General features: G+C 50.2%; 2 protein-coding genes across 9 annotated transcripts in view; both read right to left on the bottom strand.

Moving 5' to 3' along the window:
* Positions 1-8,490: 8,490 nt before the first annotated feature.
* On the bottom strand, positions 8,491-16,918 carry PITPNB (phosphatidylinositol transfer protein beta). Of its 7 annotated transcripts, XM_032229383.1 has the most exons (12): positions 16,841-16,911; positions 16,621-16,651; positions 16,307-16,452; positions 15,844-15,935; positions 15,341-15,348; positions 14,501-14,575; positions 13,840-13,923; positions 12,578-12,655; positions 11,665-11,775; positions 11,340-11,462; positions 9,924-10,016; positions 8,491-9,140 (listed from the first exon to the last, which is right to left on the bottom strand). In XM_032229383.1, the coding sequence occupies exons 1-11, from the start codon at positions 16,894-16,896 to the stop codon at positions 9,969-9,971; spliced, it is 852 nt and encodes a 283-aa protein (XP_032085274.1). In that variant the 5' UTR covers positions 16,897-16,911; the 3' UTR covers positions 8,491-9,140; positions 9,924-9,968. The 7 variants fall into 7 exon arrangements, with proteins under 7 accessions (XP_032085274.1, XP_032085275.1, XP_032085276.1 ...); XM_032229384.1 differs by lacking the exon at positions 9,924-10,016 and having other exon boundaries at positions 16,824-16,916; XM_032229385.1 differs by having other exon boundaries at positions 8,491-10,016; positions 16,824-16,915.
* A 461-nt stretch (positions 16,919-17,379) lies between these two features.
* TTC28 (tetratricopeptide repeat domain 28) overlaps positions 17,380-23,695 on the bottom strand; it is a 31,546-nt gene continuing 25,230 nt past the window's right edge. For both annotated transcript variants that reach the window (XM_032229377.1, XM_032229378.1), the window contains 8 exons: positions 23,340-23,519; positions 22,186-22,906; positions 21,732-21,856; positions 21,395-21,626; positions 21,238-21,314; positions 20,643-20,772; positions 20,364-20,471; positions 17,380-19,887 (listed from right to left, as the gene is read on the bottom strand). In XM_032229377.1, coding sequence (XP_032085268.1) covers positions 18,296-19,887; positions 20,364-20,471; positions 20,643-20,772; positions 21,238-21,314; positions 21,395-21,626; positions 21,732-21,856; positions 22,186-22,906; positions 23,340-23,519 — 3,165 coding nt within the window. In that variant the 3' untranslated portion in view covers positions 17,380-18,295. The remainder of the gene's footprint in view (positions 19,888-20,363; positions 20,472-20,642; positions 20,773-21,237; positions 21,315-21,394; positions 21,627-21,731; positions 21,857-22,185; positions 22,907-23,339; positions 23,520-23,695) is intronic.

The raw sequence follows: 23,695 nt of genomic DNA, 5'->3' as shown, positions 1-23,695 counted from the left end.
GCAATAATGGCCTTTTCAACTTAGCACTGTGCTGTGTGTAATCGTGGTCTGTTTGCCCTTGGTTTACAAAATGAAAACTACAAAAACTACAAAATGCAAAATACAAAATGATTGCCTCCTTCTCATAATAAACCCTTATAATAATAAACACTATAATAAATCTAACGACCACAACAATAATAAATCAAATAAATAAATAAAAATCAAAGCTGAATGCTGGAAGTATAATTAAAGCCATTAATACATTGGCTGTTCCAGTGATATGCTACTTAACTGAAATCATCAACTGGACTTTGGCTGAACTGGAAAATTTTGGGCAGGAAAATGTGCAAACTTTTAAATATGTACCACGCTTTACATCCACGAAGTAACATCGACAGATTGTGCCTGCCAAGAAAAATAGGGGGCAGGGGGCTATTGCAAATCCATCAAACTGTAGAAGAAGAAAACTGAAGTCTGAATGATTATGTGAACCAAAGTACAGAAAAATTGCTGCAGGCTATGAAAACGGAGAACATTATAAAAACAACAGAAACAAAGGCAGAATATAAGGAAAAACAGCTGGATGACAGATTAAATAGATGGAAAAACCAAAGCTTTGCATGGACAACACTTGAAAAAGATTGAAGGGAAATGTAATGACAACCTTACATGGGCATGGCTTAAGATGGGAGCCATCAAGAAGAAACGGAAGGTTTAATACTCACTGCTCAAGAACAAGCACTGCAAACTAATTGCCATGAAAGCAGACACAAAAATCCACCAACAATCCAAAAGGCCAACTTTGCAACAACAAAGTTGAAACTGTTTCACATTTAATATGTGAATGCAGCAAAATCACACAAACTGATTACAAAGCTAGACATGACTGAGTTACTAAATTAATCCACTGGTCATTATGTAAAAACCCCATTATGTAAAAAAATATGATTATAAAGTGGAAAAAGTTATTGAAAATGAGGTGGTGAAGATCTTGTGGGACTTTCAAATACAGATGAATCGTCATTTGGAACACAACATGCCAGATATCATAGTTGTTGAAAACATACAATTTATTGATATTGCGGTACCAGGAGATGCCAGAGTCAAAGAAAAAGAACTGGAAAAAAATCACAAAATACCGCGATCTGGCCATCAAAACTACGTGATTATGGATGAGACATTTAACAGTGATACCCATTGTCATTGGGGCACTTGGTACTTCGTCAAAGAATTTTATAAGATACATCAACAAATTGCAACTTCTTGCAACAACACGAGCAGAAATGCAAAAATCTGCTACTCAGAACATCGTATATTTTAATAAAGTACTTGGCTGATACCTAGGATGATGGCAGCAACCCCTATCAACCATTAGCATGGTATTTGTGATGCATTTTTGAATGTTCAGTTGGAGTTTCAAATAATAATAATAATAATAATAATAATAATAATAATAATAATAATAATCCGGCAAAACAACTGGCCGCTGTGATACAATTGTATAATAATAATAATAATAATAATAATAATAATAATAATAATAATCAGCTGCTGTAAAAAAATCACGCAGACTGATTATAAATTGCGGCACAATTCAGTAGCACAAATGATCCATTGGAATTTGTGCAAAAATTATAATATTAAAACAGCAACAAACTGGTGGGAACATCAGCCTGAAAAAGTCACCGAAAATCAGATGGTCAAGATCTTGTGGGATTTTCGCATACAAACGGACAAAATACTGGCGCATAATACACCAGACATCACATTGGTTGAGAAAAATAAGGTCACAATCATAGACATCGCAATACCAGGTGATAGCAGGGTCGCTGAGAAGGAACATGAAAAAATCGCAAAATACCAGGACTTAAAAATTGAAATTCAACGACTATGGCACAAACCAGCAGTGGTAATTCCAGTGGTAATTGGCACGCTATTCCAAAAGCACTGGAATTACATTTAAAAGTTAAAAATTGACAAAATCACCATCAGTCAAATGCAAAAAGCCGCACTGCTTGGATCTGCACGCATATTATGAAAATACGTTACAACGTCCTAGGCCCCTGGGTGTGGCCCGACTAGTAACCAATGCCAAATCTGGCGAAACAACTGGCCGCTGTGATACAATTGTATAATAATAATAATAATAATAATAATAACAACAACAACAACAACAACAACAACAACAACAACTGGCATTAGCAAAAATATTACATCCTTTACTGAAAAGGCGAAACAATGGAGAACTGAGTTGGCAGTAGGGAATAAGATCTACGGAATGGTTAATATCAAGCGAGGAATTTTCCAGGGTGATTCACTTTCACCTCTTCTCTTCATCATCGCAATGATCCCACTATCAGTAATCTTAAAAAAAATGAAATTAGGCTACCAAACAGCCAAAGAAGCTGAAAAATTTCGCATTTACTATATATGGATGATTTGAAACTCTACGGAAAGTCAGAAATAGAAATCCAATCATTGACAAACACAGTCTGAGTATTCAGCACCGATATTTCAATGCAGTTTGGCATGGAAAAATGTGCCACTGTATCCATAAAAAGAGGCAAAATCACTGCATGTGAGGGAATTGAAATGCCCAATGGCCAACTAATTAAATGCAACGAAAATGAAGCCTACAAATACTTAGGCATTCTGCAGTTGGATAATATCAAGCATGGAGAAGTAAAAACTATTGTCAGGCGAGAGTACACCAACAGAGTTAGGAAAATTTTGAAATCTAAATTGAATGGTGGAAATACAATCAAGGCCATAAATACCTGGGCAATAGCAGTTATAAGATACACAGCTGGTATAGTTAACTGGACACAAGCTGATTTGGACCTTTTGGACCGAAAAACCAGGAAACTAATGACAATGCACTACAGTTTACATCCACATGGTGATACTGATAGACTATACCTGCCCCAAAAATCAGGTGGCAGAGGATTATTACAAGTGAAGCAAACAGTTGAAGAAGAAAAACATGCACTGGCTGATTATTTAAAAGAAAGTCAAGAACATCTATTAATTGAAGTAAAGAACAAAAAACTACTGAAGACCCAACAGACAAAACAAGAATACGGAAAACATGTGATAAAATCAAGAATGGAGAGTTGGCAGAACAAAGCACTGCATGGCCAATTTCTGGAAAAAATAAAAGATAAAGTGGACAGTGAACAAACTTGGTTATGGTTAACAACAGGTACATTAAAGAAACAAACAGAGTCACTAATCCTGGCTGCGCAAGAACAGGCTATCCGCACAAATGCCATTAAGGCCAAAATCGAAAAATCCTCTGATGATGCCAAATGCAGACTTTGTAAAGAAGCTGATGAAACTGTTGATCACATACTCAGCTGCTGTAAAAAAATCGCGCAGACTGATTATAAATTGCGGCACAATTCAGTAGCACAAATGATCCATTGGAATTTGTGCAAAAATTATAATATTAAAACAGCAACAAACTGGTGGGAACATCAGCCTGAAAAAGTCACCAAAAATCAGATGGTCAAGATCTTGTGGGATTTCCGTATACAAACGGACAAAATACTGGCACATAATACACCAGACATCACACTGGTTGAGAAAAATAAGGTCACAATCATAGACATCGCAATACCAGGTGATAGCAGGGTCGCCGAGAAGGAACATGAAAAAATTGCAAAATACCAGGAGTTAAAAATTGAAATTCAACAACTATGGCACAAACCAGCAGTGGTAATTCCAGTGGTAATCGGCACACTGGGTGCTATTCCAAAAGCACTGGAATTGCATTTAAAACAGTTAAAAATTGACAAAATCACCATCAGTCAAATGCAAAAAGCCGCACTGCTTGGATCTGCTCGCATATTAAGAAAATACGTTATGACGTCCTAGGCCCCTGGGTGGGGCCCGACTAGTAATCAATGCCAAATCCAGCGAAACAACTGGCTGCTGTGATACAATTCTGTTGTTGAGAATAACAATAACAACAATAACAATCATAATAATAATAATCAACAACAACAACAACACTGTCAAGAGCCTTGGAGTATTCATCTCAAATGATCTAAGTGCCAGAGCTCACTGTAACAGCATTGCCAAAAAGGCATTAAGAATTGTTAACCTAATCTTAAAAAAAAACTTTTTATTTTGTTTATACAAACTTCACATCTTTTCAACACATTACACTTCTTTTACATATCTGTTGTGATTCTTTTATCTGTACAAATAAGTCTTCTATAACTTTATATATGTGCATTTATATTATTTCATACTTCTTGTTTCTTCTATATATAACATTCTATATATTCTATGTATAACAACCTTTATTACATTTGAGTTGTTTTGTATCCATTTCCTATTATTTATTTGCTACAGTCTATTTCATATTTATAGCTTTTAATCATTTTCCAGTTTTGTAATTGTTTATTAATTTGTTGATCTTTCTTCCTTTCTTTTTTGCTTTTCTGCTCCCCCCCCTTTCCACTAGCCAATTATACCATAAATCCCATACAGAGCAATATTCAGATTCTCCTTTCTCTTTTAATTCTTTCGTGAGCCTGTCCATCTCTGAACATTCCAATTTTTTAAAATTACATTTTCTTCTCTTGGTGTGTAATTATTTTTCCAGTTTTGTGTGAATGTAATTTTCGCTGCTGTGATTGTGTGTAGAATCAAGTATCTAATATTTTTTTCATAATTTCCTTTTATAATTCCTAACAGAAATAATTCTGGTGTTAGTTCAATTTGGTGTGTGGTAATCTCCTCCAGCCAATCTTTTATTTTTTTCCCCAATATTTTTTTCACAAGTGTTAACCTAATCCTGCGTAGCTTCTTCTCCGGTAATATTGAACTGCAAACTAGGGCATGCAAAACTTTTGCTAGACAAATTCTTGAATACAGCTCATCTGTCTGGAACCCACACTGCTTATCAGACAGAAATACGATCGAACGAGTCCAGAGATATTTCACCAGAAGAGTCCTCCACTCAGTGGTGAAATCTTTTTTTTTTACTACCAGTTCTGTGGGCGTGGCTTGGTGGGGTGTGGCTTGGTGGGGTGTGGCTTGGTGGGGTGTGGCTTGGTGGGGTCGTGTAACTATGTAGTCATGTAACTGGGGGACCAAAACTCACTTTTAATAATGTCCTGCTGGAGCAGGGTTGGACTAGATGATCTCCAGGTCCCTCCCACCCCTGGATTATCCTCTGAAGCTGCATTTACTGCCAAGTTTGTAGTCCTTCCTTCCTCTCCTTTTTCCCTCCCTCCCTCCCTCTCTTTCTTTTTCTTTCTGGGAAAGGAAGCCTGCATTTCACCCCTGCCTCTGCTCCTCTGCTTGCAACAGAATCCCTTATGCCACCAGAGCTGAAATTTTGGCCTTATACAATTTCGAACTTCGCCGTCTTTGATCAACCTACACATAATACATAAAATTATCCACTACAATGTCCTACCTGTCAATGAAGACTTCCGCTTCAACCACAACAACACAGGAGCTCACAATACATACAAACATACGGTAAACCGTATGGTAAAACTCGATTGCAGAAAATACGACTTCAGCAACGGTGTTGTCAATGCCTGGAATACACTACCTGACTGTGGTTTCATCCCAACTCCCAAAACTTTAACCTTAGACTGCCTACTATCGGCTTTACCCCATTCCTAAGAGGTCTTAGAGGGCCGTGCATAAGCACACCAGAGGCAGATGTGGAATCCAAGCTATTGAATTACGGAAATGCTTTGTGTCTCTCCCCCTGCCCCCTTCCAGGAGGAGGTGCCAATGCAGGTAGTCCTTCTTAATTAAGAGTTGCCAAGGTGGTGGGTGTTACATGCTCTGAGTAGGCTTTTAAACAGAAATAGGGGTCGGGATTCTCCAGATCCTGAACTACAAATCCCAGTGGTCCCAGAAAGCACAGCCGGCAGGGATGCTGGGAAATGTTATTTCAGCAAATACGGACTCCTTGTTGCTGGTTGTAAACAAGGTTTTGCCCCCTGCAGGCATCACCGGAGTGTGAGTAACAACAAGTGCAAAATGATTTGATGACTGTGGACTCGTGAACTAAAGAATCCAAGAGCTATTTGGCCTGCCACAGAGCCTTTGGTATCTTCCCTTTGGTCACTTTTCTGCCTAGATGGTTCTTGGCCTCATTTGTTGAACTTTCCAGTGATTGACCCCCCCTCCCCCTCCTCACAGATTTACAGATTGGTCATTAGGCTGATCATAAACCAGGGAAAACCTCTGGTTCTTGACTTCTTCTCCAAAGGGTTCATGAAGGCAACTGGGAGGCCACCAGGAGGGAGCCAGCGGCCTTGCTTGCAGGAGAAGCCCTGAGCACGAATGTGTCTTTTTTAGCCACTTGGGAACCCCAACATTTCGCCTCAGATGCAGCCCCCGATGCCGCTTTCGACCCACAGGAAAGGCAGCAGAGATTTCCCGATATTCCGGCTGCTTTTTCAGCCCCGGAAAAGGGGTGGGAAGGAAGCCATCGTAATTCTCCACGTGCACCACATGCCCTCGGTCTCTTTGCAAAGATGCGAGAAGGGAATTATGCGCAATTGAACGGCTTCCCATTTTATAAACATACGTCTGTATTTTCACCCCGTTTCATTTTGGGCAGCTGCGTTGGATTAAGGAAGGGCGCGGAGGAGGCGAGGGCTGCGCCTCAGCTGCAAGGAAGCCAAACCCCAGGGCCAGGCGCTGCGGGGTTGGGGAGTTCCTGCGTCCTCCACCGCCACCTGCTGGCCGCGAGAGGGAGGTGTCTGCGTCTCCGCTTCAAACGGCCTGGGCCGGGAAGGGCGCTTTGGAGGCGCCCCGGAATCCACAGGCTCTGGCGCTCCCCTTTAATCGAATTGCAGAACAAAGGGCCCTCGCTCCCATTTGGATGTTTCCATACAAAAACTGGGAACAAGAAATTCAGTACTCCGATTAAAGGATTCAGAAGCCCAGGAGCAATAAACTGCTACCCTTCGGCCAACGTTGGTGTTATTACTCCATCAGTAGATTCGTTAAACACGGCAGTTTTACCAAGTTATTGACTTTTCTCTTCCTTGAAAAGGCTGCGGGGCTAATTCCCCTGATTAAAAATGAATATATTTCTAGGTTTAAGCAATAGACAGCTGAACGTTCATAAAAGAGCATCTGTAAAATTTCATGTAGCCACCTAATAATTGCCATTACCTAACCTGCTCGACTGGGAGATGTACAGCGTTTAACATTTTAAGCACTGGGAAAGAGCTGGGACATTTCAGGGCAGTCATACTTGTCCTGGGTAAACTGCAGGAGTCTTGGGACGAAGGTCACTGAGGACAGAACGCTAACCCTTCCAGCCACAAATTCTGCCAGAAAGTTGCTCCCCTTTTTTCTAGGCTCAAACAACCAGATGAGAGAACGCTTTGCACTGTGACACAAATCTGAATATGAAGGCTAAGAATGAGGCAACTTTTAAAAACAAACTTTCAAAAATATTTTGGTGAATGGCAGAATAAAACTACCAGATAAGATTTTAGAAGGGGGAGAAAAAAGATCTTGGAATCCATAAATCAGTCGCTTGTGGAAACCACAACTGGACTGCAGCTTCTGGCTGAAAACACCCCTCTCTCCTGGGGAGTTGTAGCTTTTTAGCCATCTGGGGGGGGGGGGAGAGGCAGATTTTCTAGAAAAAAGGCAGATTTTCTATCTCTTGTGTGTTCCTGACCCCCAGCTTTGCCTCAGTGCACAATACCCCCCCCCCCCAAACACTTGAACTGAATCCAAATGCAACAGCTGTGGATATTTTATAAGCAAATTTATTTAAATTGTCTTAAAGCAGTTAAAACTAGAAACTGCAGAAGTAATCGTTTTACATTCACTAAAACCGTCCTCTCCATGTTCACATCGACTCCTGCCCCAAACTAGGCACAGAGCCTGCCATTTGGTGCTCTCCTTGGTACGGATGGGAGCAGATTCCTGCACTAAAGACAGCAAGCCCTTGAATTAGCCGCAGCCTAAATGACCAAGCTCTCTACAAATATGTATCTACAAAAGCCAATTCTCCAATGGGGGAACATGCAAGCCTTCCTGTGTGGCCAGAGCTAGACGCTGAACCGCCAACTTCAGGCACACACCAGCCTCGCTTCCAGAAAAGGGACGGATAAACAGCCCTTGCATTGGCCCTTGGGGAATCAGAGCCCGTCAATCCCGTGGGGCAAGCCAAACCGACAGCCCTCCCACTTAACTAGGCCTGCAATACATTGCGGCCGGGATCCTCTCTTAAGAAATCTGTCAAGGGTTTTCCCAAGCCAGGATATCAGTTTCCAAAGGGTACTGGATAGATGTCAGCTTTTTCTATAGTTGAGGCAAAACGGAGCCTATGCAGTTTCTTAGATGACACAGCGGAAGACCCAGGAGCCTCCTGAAGACAGCATTATGGGGCTGTCATGAAACGTCATTCCTTCAGCCGGATTTGAGTCCGTCAACACTTCTAAAAAAACAAAGATCCATATTCCCCTTTGTGTTCCCTTTTACTGGCAAGCTTTTTTAAATTTTGCCAATTCTAATGAAGAAACCCTCAGCTCTTTATATACAAAACTCCAATAAAATAGATCTCTTCGCAGCAAATGGGTGAAAATGTTTTGTTGTAAAAAAACAAAACTTAATAGCAAGAAATTGATCCTTACTAGTAGAAATGATCCGATTTCAAGAGATAATTCAGAAATAAATATCTTTAAATACATTCAGAATGTCTATACCAAATCATGAATGAACCAAACAAATTGGAAAATTAATTGCTGATGCACATCTAACAATCTAAACAGGAATAACTGAGTCTTAGCAAGGAGAATCTCTCGTGTATATTATAAAAGATATAGTAAATTGGTCCGGCATCTGTAGTTTCAAAATGTTCCAATTGATATAATTCATTCTCTTCTTCCATTAATTGACACTGGTTGGGCTTAATTAGCTTTGGATATACAGCAGAAAGGCAGGGCCTCTTGGGGAAATCCCGGTGCCTTGGAGCAGCGGCTCAGTACGAGGGTGCACCCAGTGTGTATGTGTACATGTTTCTGTGTGCATGCATGCACAAATGTGTAAAGAACTGTGCACCCACTCACACCGCAAGGGTGGATCGTGACACCAGATGCTTTTCTTCATTCGTCATTAGCCGCACTTGTCCCTCTTACTTCTCCTTGATTGCGCAGCTGGGGGAGGGGGAGAAAGATCAATCACTTTCAGTGGTGGCTCTCAAATAAAAGAGGATTAAATGAAAGAATTAGAGATTATTTTGCCCATTTCTCCTGGCAGAGCCTTTGCCTGAAGATATGCGACCATCAGCAGCTCCGGCCTCCTCCTAAAAGAAATATTGTGATATGACCCGGGTAGCAATTCGAGCAGAGAGGAGTGAACTGAGGCTGCAAGCAGCAGCAGCAGCAGCAATGCTGGACGTGGCAGAGCCTGGAGGGATGTTTGGGGGGAGAGGAGGAGGAGGAGGAGGAGGAGGAGGAAAGGACAGAAGACGGGGCTTTGCAGGTGCTTACTTATTTAGGAAGAGGCTGTCCTTGAACTTACTTGGAATTACTTCTGCCAGGGCCAGCCTGAGAAAACCCGTCTAGATTACAGCAATGTGTTCTGACACAGGTGACAAAGAAGGAAAAAATGAAAGCCGCAAGAAATAACCAGCCTTTCCCCCCAGTTAAACCACGAGGTTGCCAAAGGATGCTCCTTCTCCTGCTCACAAACTGCTGTGTGAATCAGGGAGCCCCACTGCTCGGGAGCCTAATTCTGAATCCAAACCTCAAACTGCCGGATTTGGGAAAGGAGCAAGTTGGGAGACTCTTAGGCAACACTGAGAGCTCTGCCCCACAACGAAAAACAGGGGTGGGGGGGGGGGGGAGAGAGAGTGAGAAAGAGCCCACGACCAGCGGGAGCCAATACGGACATTACCAAAACCTGCGTTTCTTTACCAGAAGAGGGCGGTCACTTACATAGTGGGATTATTTGCCTGCCTCTGACCCTACCGAGGGCTTCCTCTAGGCGCTGGCAGCCAATGTTCCTCGGACACAACCCTTCTTACGCATCTAGGTGCAAAATAAAACTGTCAGCCACCAGGCAGTCCGTCAGCAGGTGTTAGTAAAGAAGGGGTTGGAACGGCCGTGTGGCGCTGAGGCCTTGGAACCAGGCCCCGAAGGGCATTCGCTGTCCCCGGACAGTCACCTGGCACGTGACCGAGGCTAACGGACTGGTTTCTGCTGGGCTATCCAGGGAGGGAGGGAGGGAGGGAGGGAGAAGGGAGGATCCACAGGTAACGGGAAGGGCAGCCATCCCGGGTGTTCAGTGCTGTGGGACGGAGTCTTCCGAGGGAAGGGGCTGCAGAATGGCAGCTCAGTTCCTCTCTGGTTCTTATGAGGGATGCATCCACCACCCATCCAATGCAGGGAGGAAGGGAGAGGACCGGGTGAAGCATTTATGTGGAGAGGAAATCTCAAGTATGTATGCTCCCTGCAGTTTCTCCTCCCTCAATTATTAGCAGCCAGGAGGACGACTTTGGGCCAGTCCCTCTGTCTCTCTAGCCCAACCCACCTCACAGGGTTGTTGTGGGGAAGAGAGGAAGATGTGTTGGGTGTGTTCACTGCCTTGGGTTGTTTTTAAAAATAATAAAGGCAGGCTACAAATAAGTAGAAGAAAAAAATAACTTTTTTGAGCCCTCGAGAGGACCTACTCAGGCCAGGGAACACTTTGCAATCCCTGGAGCTGCTCTGCAAAGGGACCCAGCCAGGCTGCACCTGGCGAGAAGGGCAGCCGCAGAGAACTCCCTCTCCTGGCAGCCGACGACCCTCAGCCCGAGGGAAGAAGCCAACGGCCCTCTAGATGGAAAGCCTCCTGTTCGAAAGCCCTTTTGGCCCGAGGAATGGCTTGAGGGAGCTTAGGAAGGGAGGGGGCTCTGACTAAACCCCTCGCTCTCTTTGGAGGACTGGCTGTTTGGATTCTCCCTTTCAAGGTGGACTTCGGGTGGAGTTAGTATTCAGAAACATTCAAGGGAAATGCATGCACACATCACCAGGAAATAGGGCCGCATCCTAGGGAAAAGACCACACACGTTTTCATGGAGAGTATTCATACACACAAACAAATTTATCACAAAAACGACTCTGGCAGGCATTCTTCTTAGGAGAAGCAAGAGCCAAGAAATGTCCTGGAGAACATTAAAGTCTCTCACTTTAAAGATCCCCTCCCCCACCCCAAAAATGGGGAAGTCGTCCTTTCTCTGTAATTCTCCAGGGGAGGATGGCGCCCCACTTTCCCCCCTGGGACTCCAGGGCCCCGTGACGTACCAATGGACCCCTGCTCCCTCCCAACAAGCTTCCGGCCACACCAGGCCTCACAGGCTTGAATATTCCTACCGCCTCCAGCTCTCTTTGGGTTTCATCCTCCATTCGCCGGATGTCTTCCATCGTCAGGTCAATCCATCGGTCAATCCAGCAGAAAAGCTGCCGATGGAAGTTGGTGAATATCCTCTTTTCTTGCTTTAAATAGAAAAAGGCAGCTCTTGACCCAAGTCCTACACAGAGGCTCCGCTGCCTCCTAAGGAAGGAAGGAAGGAGGGAGCCATGCCGAGCTCGGGGGTGGCCTGGCCCGAGACGGCAGCCTCTCCGCCCCCCCCCACTTGGAAGCCTGGCGACCGGGCCCCTTGTCCCCAGAAAGGGACAGTCCTTCCCAGCTGCGTACCTTCTGAATGAAGTTTTCAATTTTATTCTGCAAGCCCCACCACTTAAACTTGATGGTCACCAGCTTGTAAGCACACATCTTGGGACAATCTTCAGCGGCTGCCAACTCCTTCTGTTGGGAGGAATCGATAAAAAGCGAGCCTTTAAGCGCCTTCCGCTCTCAGCTGCCTCTCCTCAAGGGGTCTGAAAGTCCCAGCCGAAGGGGAAAGCAGAGAGGCACCCGGTGCCAGCCACAGGGTGGGCCCAAATGCCCAGAAGGGCGAGAAATTGGTACAAGACCAGGGGAGATTGCCCTGTGATGGGCAATTTGGCCACGCTGCCCTCCTTGAAGCGAGGATGCTGTGATTGGGAAGGCCCTTCTTCTTTCTCCCCGAAGCCTCCCTGCGCTTCCCAAGTCTTTTCAGTTCCTTCTGCTCCCAGGGGAACAAATGAATAGCTGCCTCGTAAGACAAGCTTTACCAGCAGTCCAGAAAGAGGGGGCTTCTGGTGCATCATCGCTCAATAAGCAGGAGGAAGAAAAGGCAGTCATCTGATTAAGCTACTGAATGGGGGACCAAAGAGGAAGGGGTTTCTCACACACCTCTCCCCAGCCAGTTAGGGAAACACAAATGGGCTGCTAGCTCAGATGGAAATCTAACAGCCAGAGAGTATCTCTCGAACCCAAGGCCATGTCTATCTGAATCCCTCTTGTTGAGCTCTCAGCAATCCATAACCAAGGAAGAGCTTAGCCCACAGCTCCCTTTCACTGCCAAGCGATTCCACTACCCTGAAGGGTACCTGTAGGGCAAGGGGAAAATTCCCGAGCTCAGGCTGGCCCCAGTGTAAGCCCCCCCCTGAGATCCCTCCACTTTTTTGATGTGGCCCTGGCAACCTCTCAAAGCCGCTTCGGAGTTTCCTTCCTTGGCTCGTATTACCTTCCAGTCAGTCCCCAAAGGGCCTCTTTTGGTCTTGACCGACTGGAACAAGGCAGGGTCTTCATCAGCTTTGTAGTCCTGTGGATTCAAAGAAACTCCAAGGTTAAGGCTGGGAAGAGAATGGGAGAAGCTTGGAAAAGAGAAGCTGCCTGCACTGGGTATACGAAGCCCCACAAAAAACTGGGAAGAGGGGAAAGAGACTTCCTGCCCTGAAGGCCACACTCCCAGGGCCCCAAGCTCCTTTCTGCAGCCCTCTTGGTGGGTAATGCATATTCAGCTCAAAGGTTAAGTCCCACTGGGTCCAAAACGTTTGTTCCCTGGAAGGGCTCACAAGAGTTCTTTATTTGCAATTCAGTCTAAAGCAGCTGACAGGAAGAGGATGCAAGTTACTCAAAAGCTGGTGGGAGACCACAGGGCTTCTATGACCCACTCAGGATTTGTGGATGCAAGGGAAAGCCAGAGGCAACATGCACTGCTTTCAATCTGAAGCAGAGAAAAAGCTACCAAGCTGATTTCAATTTGTTTGCTTTCACTCTGCTTATTTTCTTTCAAATTTCTTCTCAAGCTGCATCTCTTTCCGAAGTTAATTGTCTGTTTCATTCTGCTCACAGTTTAACAATTCTTCCTCTCCTGGGAAGTGACTTTTGTAAACAAATCACGCAAAATTGCTTAGACAAAATCTCTGGAGCTGATTAGGAGGGACCAGGCCTAAACCTCTACCATAGGCTAGCTGCAACTGCCAGCTCGAGCGTTTGTATACATTTGGGGAAACGCAGGGCTGGCATCTGCGTTTCATTATGGCTTCCAAGAGCAGGCAGAGTTTGGAGCCAGGCTGTTTATTGATCAGTGTTTAGAATCGAAAAGAACGGCTGGGCTGTTTGGCCAGGGTCCACTCAGGCCGAGGGCTTGCATGGCACAAGGGCCTGCCGGTGGGAGCCAATCCTTCCCTGTACTCACAAGGTTATCGCCTGCTTCTCAGCCAAGCTTCTGCTACCACATCTGAGAACAGGCTGAATCTTGTCCTCCTCCAGAAAGAAACCTGAGGGCCTACAGCGGCAGGAAGTGCCTTTTCAAAGAGCACCAGAATGTGAACCCACAGAGATAAAATCCCTCTGCAAGAGGGAGGAGAGGCAAGCAACTCCCGACTGACTGAGACAGGGAGGAGGCCAAGAGATGGAATCGCCACTTCTCTCCTCTTTTGAAGTAGCGTTTATGAACAGGCATAAACATCAAGCTGCAGGAGAGACGTGAATACAACTTACTCCAGGCTCCACTTGGTTTCTGTCTGCTATATCAATATGGACAACTTCCACATTTTTCCATGTATTGGGATCCAAGTCATGGACCTGAGGAAGAGAAAGCGCCACTGGTCACTGGGCCAACCCCGCTGCTTCCCTTTGCACAGGGGCGAATACCTGCTTGCAAGGCACGCCCAGCGGCATCAGGGAGGTCTTCCCACAGACCTTGGCAAGGCAGCCAGGAAAGCTAAACTCTGCCAATTTACAAGGAAAACTAAGGGGATTGTTTCAAAGGGGAACAGACGGGCCCCATTCTTAAAGTGAGCTACAATAATGAACATAAAACTTAAAATAAAAACACCCACCTTCTACAGCTTAGGTATTTCGAATTTGGACATTTAATTGTGCTTTTATGTGCTAGTTGTTTTACCCATATCCATCGCTACTCTTCTCTTTAATTTTCTTAAACTGTTTAAATCACTCTGATCAGAAAGCATACCAATGTTTTAAAACACCGAACACAGTCTAGAGGCAGAAGAAAAACTCAGTCCCAGCACTGAAGCAACGTTAATCTTCAAACCCCACGCAGGAAACTGCCGATCCCCCCTGAGTGGCAGTGGGAGCCACGCAAAGCTATGCTGAGCAAGGGGCAGACCCAGAAACAAGCTGTCTGAGGCCAACTTACATTGTCCGACGTGCCCAAGTCAGGCTTATGCCAAGTCTCAATTTTGATAAAAAAATCCTCTTTCATGTATTCATTCTATGGAAACAAAAGCAAATGGAAGTGCATCTCAAGACAAAGATAGACCCTGGGTGGGAGAACTGGGCAAAAAATGGTGAAGAGCCAAGGTGGCGCAGTGGTTAAATGCAGCACTGCAGGCTACTGCTAGATCAGGTCAGCGGTTCAAATCTCACCGGCTCAGGGTTGACTCAGCCTTCCATCCTTCCGAGGTGGGTAAAATGAGGACCCAGATTGTTGGGGGCAATATGCTGACTCTCTGTAAACCGCTTAGAGAGGCCTGAAAGGCCTATGAAGCGGGATATAAGTCTACTGCTATTGCTATTGCTATGTTTGTTGCGCAGAGATACACCCACCCCCCAAAGATTTCTTGGAAAGTTCAGTGGGAAGGAGGATAAGAGAGGATTAGTGTGAGGGACATGTTTAGCAGTGGAGGCCACAGGTCTGCTAAAAGCACTGGAATATGCAAATTCCAGCACAATCTTCTCTGATGGAAGTGACCCATGTTGCCAGCATCTAGGTCCAACATGCAAGCAGGGGGTGTGGTTTGCAGAAGACTAGAATGAAGACTGGTTCAACATCCTTCTACAAAACTCCTGTGCTGGAAAGTTCAAGGGCTGCTCTGAAGGGGGGGGAGGGTCTCATTCCCTTTGCAGGCCAGCCCCACCTAGCTCCCTGCCAGCCTGCATACTTTCACTTTAAGAGAGGACCCTTAACATTGAAACTCAAGGGCCTGTGAATTGTTGCTAGGTTGCAAAGACAAACGTAAGAAGAGAAAATACTCACCGTCACGACTGATCACCAGGACGTTATGGAAAGAGAAGGAGACAAAGAGAAGTGACTGCACTGTAACAGGACACAACTTCACTCTATATTATCCAGATTAAATGCAAACAGGATGGCCACAGAGCCCCATTTGAAAGCGCACAAAGAAACAGCTAGTAAAATCATGTTTACAATCTTCTAATCTCAGCACAACAAATACTGGTCCCTCCTAACCACCAGATATCAGACAATGGTGCCCATCATTCGCAGCTAACAGCTAGGGTGATTAAGATCTTCAGTTCACAAATCATCCCTTCCTTACACGCCTACCAAGAAATAAGTTTGAATGAATCAGTACTAAGTCTTAAAGTTCTACTTATCAGCATTTCGCTCTAGTGAGCAGCAACTAAATTTGCAGTTACAGATGGTTCTAGATAACGGAGTCCTCTCTGGCTCTACCTGAGCATTTACCTCTGCGCTCTGGGGAGCATGCTTGCCCTGACAAAAAGGGAAGAGCCACTGACCTGTTCTACAGTAAGGATAGGCATTCCAGGCTTTTTCGTGAAATACTAGGGAGCCTTCTGGAGCAAACATCCGCACAAAGCCAGGCACTTTGCTATGAGGAAGCAGAGTCACAGGTTTACGTTTGCCAAACATTAAGACCAACAGTTTTCACTCCCATGTTAGCAGTCTCTCCGAAAACACATTTATCTCATCGCTCAGTGCAAAGGCACCACGGATGATGCCTTTCCCCCCAATCATCGCTTGCTCCTTTTTGAAAGTATACGCCACATTCTCAGCGTGTCCCAGGCTGACCCCTAACCCGGCCCCTCCCCAGAAATACAGCTGTGGCTGTCAACCTGGCATCCGGTGGCCTCCCGCACGGTTCCCTACAGAAAGAGCCCCGGGCCTGCAGGGCTGCCCTGCTAAGCAGGCAAGCAGCCGGAGCGCATCTCCGGGCACGAGGGCTTGGCGAGGGTGTCCTACCTCTTCAGGTGGTAGATCTTGTGCGTGTACTGGCCCTTTTCCCCGTCCTTCTCATAGGGCTCGTTGGTCAAGACCTGGATGCCTTCTCCGCCTCCCGTCTCGTTCTTGCTGGCTTCGGCCACGGAGTACAGCTGTCCGACCTGGTACTAACAGGAGACCGCGGCGGGATTGGGACCTCCCCTCCCCCAGCACCGCCAGGCGAGGCTCCGGCCGGAGCTCCCTTCCCGAGGGAAGCCGGGCTTCGGCCCTCCGCCCTTCCCCGCGCCCCGACTGCGTCCCCAGGAGGGGGCTGGGGGGGGGGCAACCCCACTTACCTCCTGCACCGAGCAGGGCAAGACCACGCGGCTGCAAAGGAGAAGAGAGCGGGCTGGTCAGCCGAGGCCCCACATGACCCCCCCCCCCCGCCTCGCCCTTTGGACGGCCCGCCGGGACACACACACCCCCCGCCCACCTCGCCAGGAGGCAGCGCCCCCCCCCCGCGGATGAACCGAGCCCCCCGCCCCCCCGCGCCGCTCACAATTCCTTGATGAGCACCATTTTCCCGCAGGCAGCAGCCCAACGCGCATGCGCTGCCGGGGCCGCCTACCCATAGGACACAGCGCGAGGCACTTCCGGGATCTTAGCCTCGCCCCATCTCGGCCGGAGCCAATCACAGCGCAGCAGGCGAGGGGCCGCCCGTGCGTCACCGGTCATTGGTTGACAAGCTAACGGATCCGGCTCCCCCAACCAACGGGGGTGTGACATAACGGGGGGTCCTTACGCCGCCCCACTATAGCTCCGCCCCCGAAAGTGAGGAAAGTCACGCGGATGACCACAAATCTAGGAAAAGGTAAACCTTTAGAGGCGGCCCCTGAAATCCCGCGGGCACGTTAAGCGGGGCGGCCCGGGTCTCGCCCCCCGCAAAAGTCATGGGGAGAATTGCTTCCGGGCCAAGGCCATAGCTTCTTCCTCTGCGCACCGGAAGCGCTGGCGCGAGAACCTCCCCCTCACCGGGGGAGCTGGAGGACCTACGGAGCCGCCCCTCCTCCCATTCCCCCCCCCCTCCTAAGGAACAGGCGGGAGGGCCGGAGGCGTAGAGAGAACTCATGCTTTAATAAGAGACGGGGACCACAAAGGGCGGCCTGGCGGCCTCAGCAAATGCCATAAAAATAGGGACTCCTCTGTAGTACAAGGCGGACTCGGAATACAAAACGCGGGACGCCGCCCGGGAACGGAGGCGCGGTTACAAAAAAAGTCCTTCGGGCCAAAGGGCGGCGCTCCTTCCCGGCTTGGATGGACGGGGCCTCCGGAGCGGCCTTGCATAGGGCGGGAGCGACCCCGAGGGGGACCCTGCGCGGCTCCGGCGGCGCTCTTCCTTGGCCCCGAAGCGAGCGGGGAAGCCGGGCCTCCCCAACCACGGGCTCCAGCCCAGAAAGGAGGCGCCTCGCTCCCCCCCCCTCCCCCAAACCCGGGGCGGGGGAAGGGGCCGTGGTCGATGCCCGGCTACATGCAAACTAAGGAAAGGTCGCCACACGGGACAGAATGAAGCCCGCCCCCCCTCCCCCGGACACCCAGGGATTCAAACGGCGGTGGGGGAGACCTGCCTGGCACAGCCAGGAGAGAGAGCCTCTGGGTTGGCCCTTGAGGTGGAAGCAGCCGTCTCTCCTCCTAAGCCGGCTGCTGGTGGGAAGCTGCCTCCCACCAACCCTTCCTGGAAGCACTCACAAAATGGCTTGTATTTCTACACAAAAAAATTGTGTGCGCTGCCTAATAGAATTGCCGCCCCTCCCCCACCCAGCACCACTGAGTGTGGCAACTAAGAAGGCAGCGAAGGGCCGTCTGTCACTAAGCAAGACCCACAGGCCCGGCCTCTGCTCAAATCCATCTTGCTGGGCTCCAGCCCCCCAACCTGCTCCCCCCCCCACCGTACTGCATCTTTCAAGCTGGGGGGACAGGAAAAAGGGCCCAGAAACTCCACCCAGGCAAACAAAAAAACGAGGAAATTGAGATTCAGCACTTTGACGAAGGGAAGAACCTTCCTGGTGACAAAAACTTGTAGCCATTGCCAGAAGGGATCCGAATGGGGTAGCTGGGCTCCAGAGCGCTGCTGGAGTCAGCTGGAGGCCTACGCCCATTGGCAGAGGAGTCCTTCTTCTGCAAAAGAAGAGCCCGGGGAGCAGACAAGTCCTTCAGCTCCAGTTTGTCGGTGGCTTCCTCTTTGCTACGCCGGGGAGACAAGTTCAGCAGGCTCAGCACATCTCGCTTGGAGGCTTTCCCAGAAGAGCTGGGGCAGCTCCTCATGGGCCCGGGGGGTTGCTGGGGGACATTTTGCCAGAACATCTTCAGATTGTGAATGGCCTGCACCTTTCCATCGATGGCCGCCATCTTGAGCTTGTCGAGGGCAGGTGGGTTGGCTGGGCTGGAACGGGCTGAGCTGGCAGAGGAATAGGAGAGGGCTGGGGAGGGAGTGCTGTCCGCTGGGGATCGATGCCCTGAGCCGGGGGAGATGTTCTGCGGAGACCTGGATATATGGGCACTGTATGGAGAGCTGGGGTACTTCAGCCTGAAGACTGGCTGATCTGCCGCAGGCCCACAAGAGTCCAGGCTGGGGGAAACCTGCCTAGCACTTTCCTTGGTGGACATCTGGGAGGGAGAAGGGCTGTTGTCTCCAAAGCTGGATGTTTGCAGGGAGGGACTCTTTAGGAGAAGCTCAGGCCTCACCGGGGTGGGAGAAGGCTGACTTTTGGTGCTGGAGCACAGTGGCCTGCTAAAGGCACTGGTCTCTGAGGACCGGAAGGTGGCAACTCTGGAGGGTGAGGCGGTCCCTTCGTCCAAGCTGCTGCTTCGGCCAGGTTGGTGGGGACAGCGACTGCTGCCGGTACACTGGAGATGCTCCACGGCGAGGAGGTGACTCTGCGTTTCCTGCAGGATCTTCTGGGCCAGCTCCTGAGGATCCAATTTTGGGCCATTCCCTTCCTCTTGGGATTTGACGGTGCTGTCTGTTTCAGTACTGGAATGGTCTGATTCACCTATATCTGAACCCGTTCGTTTCCCAACCTTCTGGAAAGGAGAGTTTGGGCTGGGAATGAGCGTCATTTTGCCCGGGGAGTTTGGGGAACTGATGCTATGCTTGAAGTTAACGGAGCCTCTGACTTCTCCAGTCTGGGAGAGGCTGTGCTCTGTGGAAAACATGCCTGGGGCCTCCTGATATACCGCCAGAGGCTCATTGCTCACAATGGAGAACCCCTCGTACTCCTCTTCGTCTTTGCTGGGGCCAGCTCTGGCTTGTGCCGAGAAATGACTCTGTGGTAAGGAGACCCTCTGGGGATAAATGGCCTTAGACCGCTCCGAGTCTTGGTGCCCCCTGGAGCCTCCTACCTCAGACGTGCCCTCAGGCTTGGAGACGAAGCTGATGGAAGAAGCAATGGAGCTCAGGCTGTAGACGGAGATGGCGTCTGAGGCCAGGCTGTCTGGGCCCGTAGGAGAGAAGGGGGGATTTTGGCCAGGGAGCGGCCCAGGATTGGAGAGGGATTGGGCCGAGGCCAGTGATTCAAGCGAGGAGGAGCTGTCCAAGCTCAGGCGCTTGGGAAGTTCTGTGGAATCTGGAGAGGAATGGGACAGCAAATTAATTCTAAAGCAGCACGACTGGGGAAGACGGGTGTAAGGTCCTCCCACTCACAAGAGGCCCATGAAAGTCCCCACGACTGTCCTCTCTCTCAGAGGGTCCTTTGCTAGAACCCCCCACCTTTCTTAAGTTCTTCCCCCCCCCCCCCCCGTGGTAAGGGGTGTCATTTGCTCTCCTGCGCCAAGTGCGGTTGCCCTGGGCAGTGTTGGGCTTCAGGGTTCGGGGGCTACAGCGGTTGCAGAGCTTCAGATACCAGCTGTGAAGCCCCACAGCAGGATGTGGCACTGCTTGTGGGAACCAGAAGCCCAGCAAAAGCCAAGGGACATGGCTGTGGCTCTGCCATCGCTCCTCCCTAGTGACTGCACCCCCCCCCAGCCCAGGAGCTCTGAAAAGAAGCTGCTCTCCCCCAAGGCCCCCGTGCCCCCCCCCCCGTCTCCTCAGGAAGACCCTCACCAAAAAGAGCCAGCAGGGTCTGGAGTGCAAAGTGCATCGTCCGGCGGCTGGCCTGTTTCCCCGTCTTCAGAATGACTTCCTCCTGCCCGACCTCGCACAGGTCAAACCCTGCAAGCAGCAAAGCAGAGCCAGATGAGCCCCCCGTGAGATTCCCCCCACCCCAGCACAGGCCCTCTGCCTGTCTCCAGCCCAGGACAAGCTGTGGGGGCCTCTTGGGGAGCACAAGAAGAGAGCCCCCCCCCCAGAATTCCCTGTCTCGTTCCAGAGACATTTGCCTACCAAGAGCGGCCAGGAACTCATGGCAGCCGGGCAGCCGCCAAAGCTGAACACTGATGGAGACTTGAATGGGGGCCAGGGTGAAATCTTGCTCCTTGTCTCCAACCTGGAGTTGCACTAAAACCTGATGGAGCTGAGGAGGAGGAGTAGTTGCCAGTCAGCTGGCCCCAGCCCATCCTCCTGCCCAATCCTCCAGCTTTGCCCCAGGAAAATACCGGGGAAGAAATGGGGGTGCAAAAGCAGCAAGGGAGAAAGGAGGAAGCCCTGCCCACCCAGCCCTGCCCCTCTGCTCAAGCAGGGAAGGGGCCCCGGGGGATTCCGGGGGGGGGGAATCCTGTACTCACCATTCCCACCATATTTTTAACAGCCTTTGGGGAGTAGAAAGGGCAGGCAGGCAGGCGGGGGATGGGGAGGGGGTGGAAAAAGAGAGAGAGAGAAACATTTAGAGGTAGGCTGGAATGCAGGGCAGCAGCTCAGTGATGCTTTGGAGCAGCAAGAGGGGGAGAGCGAAGCGTTTGCTGGGGGGGGGGGGCATGCCTGGAGCTGGGGCCTCCAGAGGCAGCCTGCCCCACTGCCACGAAGGCAGGCCAATACTTGCCTGGCTGATCAACTGCTCTCCCGTTTCAGAGGCGGTGATCAGCTTGCAGAGGGCCTGCAGGGCAGCATTGGGCAGACCTGCGAGGGGGAGGCAGAACTTGAAGGACCTTGAAGGTCGCTGCAGCCCAGGGTGCCCAAGGGGCCCAACCTTTACTCACCAAGCAAAGACTGGATGGTGCTGCTGCACTGCTGCAGCCGGTCCCCGGGGTCCGCCGTGGGGAAGAAGACAGCGGCTGGAAGCCCACTGGCCGGAGGGTCCAGGCGGAAGCCCACCGCGGCCAGCAGGGCCTGCCAGCCAGGGATGCCGCCCACTTTATTCTCCACGCTCTGCTGAGAGGTGTACATGGAGTTGTGCTGCCCACTGAGGATGCGCTGCAGGGACTTCTCCACCTAGGAGGGAGGCGAGGGCGTCAGCTGCCTGGGTGCTCCAGAGGCCCTTCCAGGGCACCCTGGTGGCTTCAAGCGACAGGTGGCCGAGTCTTTGATGCTCCTCACCAGATGCAGCAGGACCCGCAAAGCATCTCGTGCTCGCTCCGGGTGCTGCAGGATGTCAGTCAAGGCTTGCCCCACCAGGGAGGAAGGACTGTTGAGTTTCACGTCGCTGCCGATCAGCACAAAGCCTGTGGAGTGGAAAGGGGAGCCTTGGGGCACAGGACACGGGCAAAAGCTCTCCCTGTTCTGCTTGGCTGCCCTTGGTCCCTGCAGAGCTTCACATTTCTGAGTACTTTTTATGCACCTCTTCTCACTCCGAGTCGCCTCGTAGCAGAACAAGGCAGCATTTTTAGGCACATAAAGTTACAGCGGCAAGGCCACTGCTGTCTATGGCAACCAGTGTCTCCCCCCCCCCCCGACTCCTAAGCCCCCAGGGGACCTCATAGCAGTCGCCTTCTCCTGCAAGACTGGGACTGGCTCCCCACAAGCCGTCCAAGACTTGTTAGCCCTTCCTCACCTGCCCAGTTGGAGGGGTGGGAAAACAGCGTGCTGCTCTGCAGCCTCTTCATCGCCTCCCCAAGGGCAGCGCTGGCCTTCAGGCCGTTCAGCAGGGCAGAGTAGAAGGTGTGCACAAAGGTCTTGGATGCCGCCACTGGGACGGGCCATAAGGAGACCAACACACAGAGGGCACCGGCAGCCAGGAAGGCCCGTGTCAGCCCCACCAGCCCATCCGCGGTGACCTTGCTGTTGGACTCTTGGTAGGAGCCCAGGAACACCAGCTTGACGGGCAAGCGAAGTTCCAGCACGTCGGCTGCTGTGAGCAGAAACTCCTGCAGTGGTGGGCAGTCGGAGATGCTTTCCACATCGCTTGCATCGTCCTGCATGCGCAGAGACTCTGGGATGGTGTAAGAGTTTCCGAAGGAGCCCTTGCGACCGGAGCTGATGCTCTCGGCATTGGGCGTCAGAACCAGAGCAGCCAGCTTCCAGGAGACGTGCGTAGCGAAATGTACACATTCGGCCTGTGCCAGGGCACTCATCACGGTCTCCTTGGTGGCTGCACTGCCCACCAGTGCCTGGCAGCCAAGCAGTTCTGATACCGCATAGGCCTCCTCTTCCGCAGAGGGCATGGGCCCCCACAGCCAGCGGTCCATCACGGAGGACGGCAGCTTCGGGTTGCCAATGACAGCGGCCGTGGAGGAGGAGCTGCCGTAAGCGGAGGAGTTCCTCTTGGCCTGGCCCTGGAAGAGAACCCTCATCCTCAGTGGGAAGAGCAGCAATACTGACGGTCCTTGCCTACCAGCCACTACTAGGAGAATTCCCTGGTCACGTGTAGCCGCCCTGCAAAGAACTTCCTTGCCCCTTGGAAGGAAGCCGTGTCTGCTTGCTCTGCCCGGGCCTCTCTTGAGCTCTGTGCCCTGTTTGGAAGCCCCGTCTTTCCAGGAAGGTAAGAAACGCACGCAGGCGAGCCCGGGGTCTCCAGAGCCCTCTGAGGACGGAGGGGCTTCTTCCCTTGGCTCCCCCTTTGGAGCAGTGGCTCCTGGGCAGACCAGCCTTACGGAAGAGGCAGAGCGGTCTGGGGCAAAATCCCACCAACAGAAGCAGGGGAAGAACCAAGGGAGCCTGTGACAGAGCGGGGTGTTCCCCTGGGGGCAGAAGACCCACGCTGCCCACCTTGGCACTGGCACTCAGGGCTTGGATGGAGGGCACCGCAATAAGGCTGAAGCGTTCGTAGAGATACTCGTTGGATGAGCTGCCCTTGAGGAGAGCAAAGGGGATGAGGTACAGCTCCCCCTCCAGGACAAGGACCAGCTGCCGGTGACGCCCCACTGGGCCACTGGAGTGCATCAGGCCCTGCGAAGGGAGGAGAGCTGAATGGGCGTTCAGGAAAGACCCTGCAACCCCCTCAACTGTATCTGAGCCACCGCCACGCCCTCCGTGTCCTCGCTCACCAGCTGTTTTGACTCTTTGTTGGGGATGATCCCCCAAACCTCCCCCTGGCTTCCTGGGGCTGTCAAGGGGCTTCCCTC

The sequence above is a fragment of the Thamnophis elegans genome, chromosome 13 (genome assembly GCF_009769535.1).
Source record: "Thamnophis elegans isolate rThaEle1 chromosome 13, rThaEle1.pri, whole genome shotgun sequence".
In the NCBI taxonomy this organism is placed as follows: Eukaryota; Metazoa; Chordata; class Lepidosauria; order Squamata; family Colubridae; genus Thamnophis; species Thamnophis elegans.
Note: the sequence above shows the minus strand (reverse complement) of the source record. Positions and strands in the feature narration are given on the sequence as shown.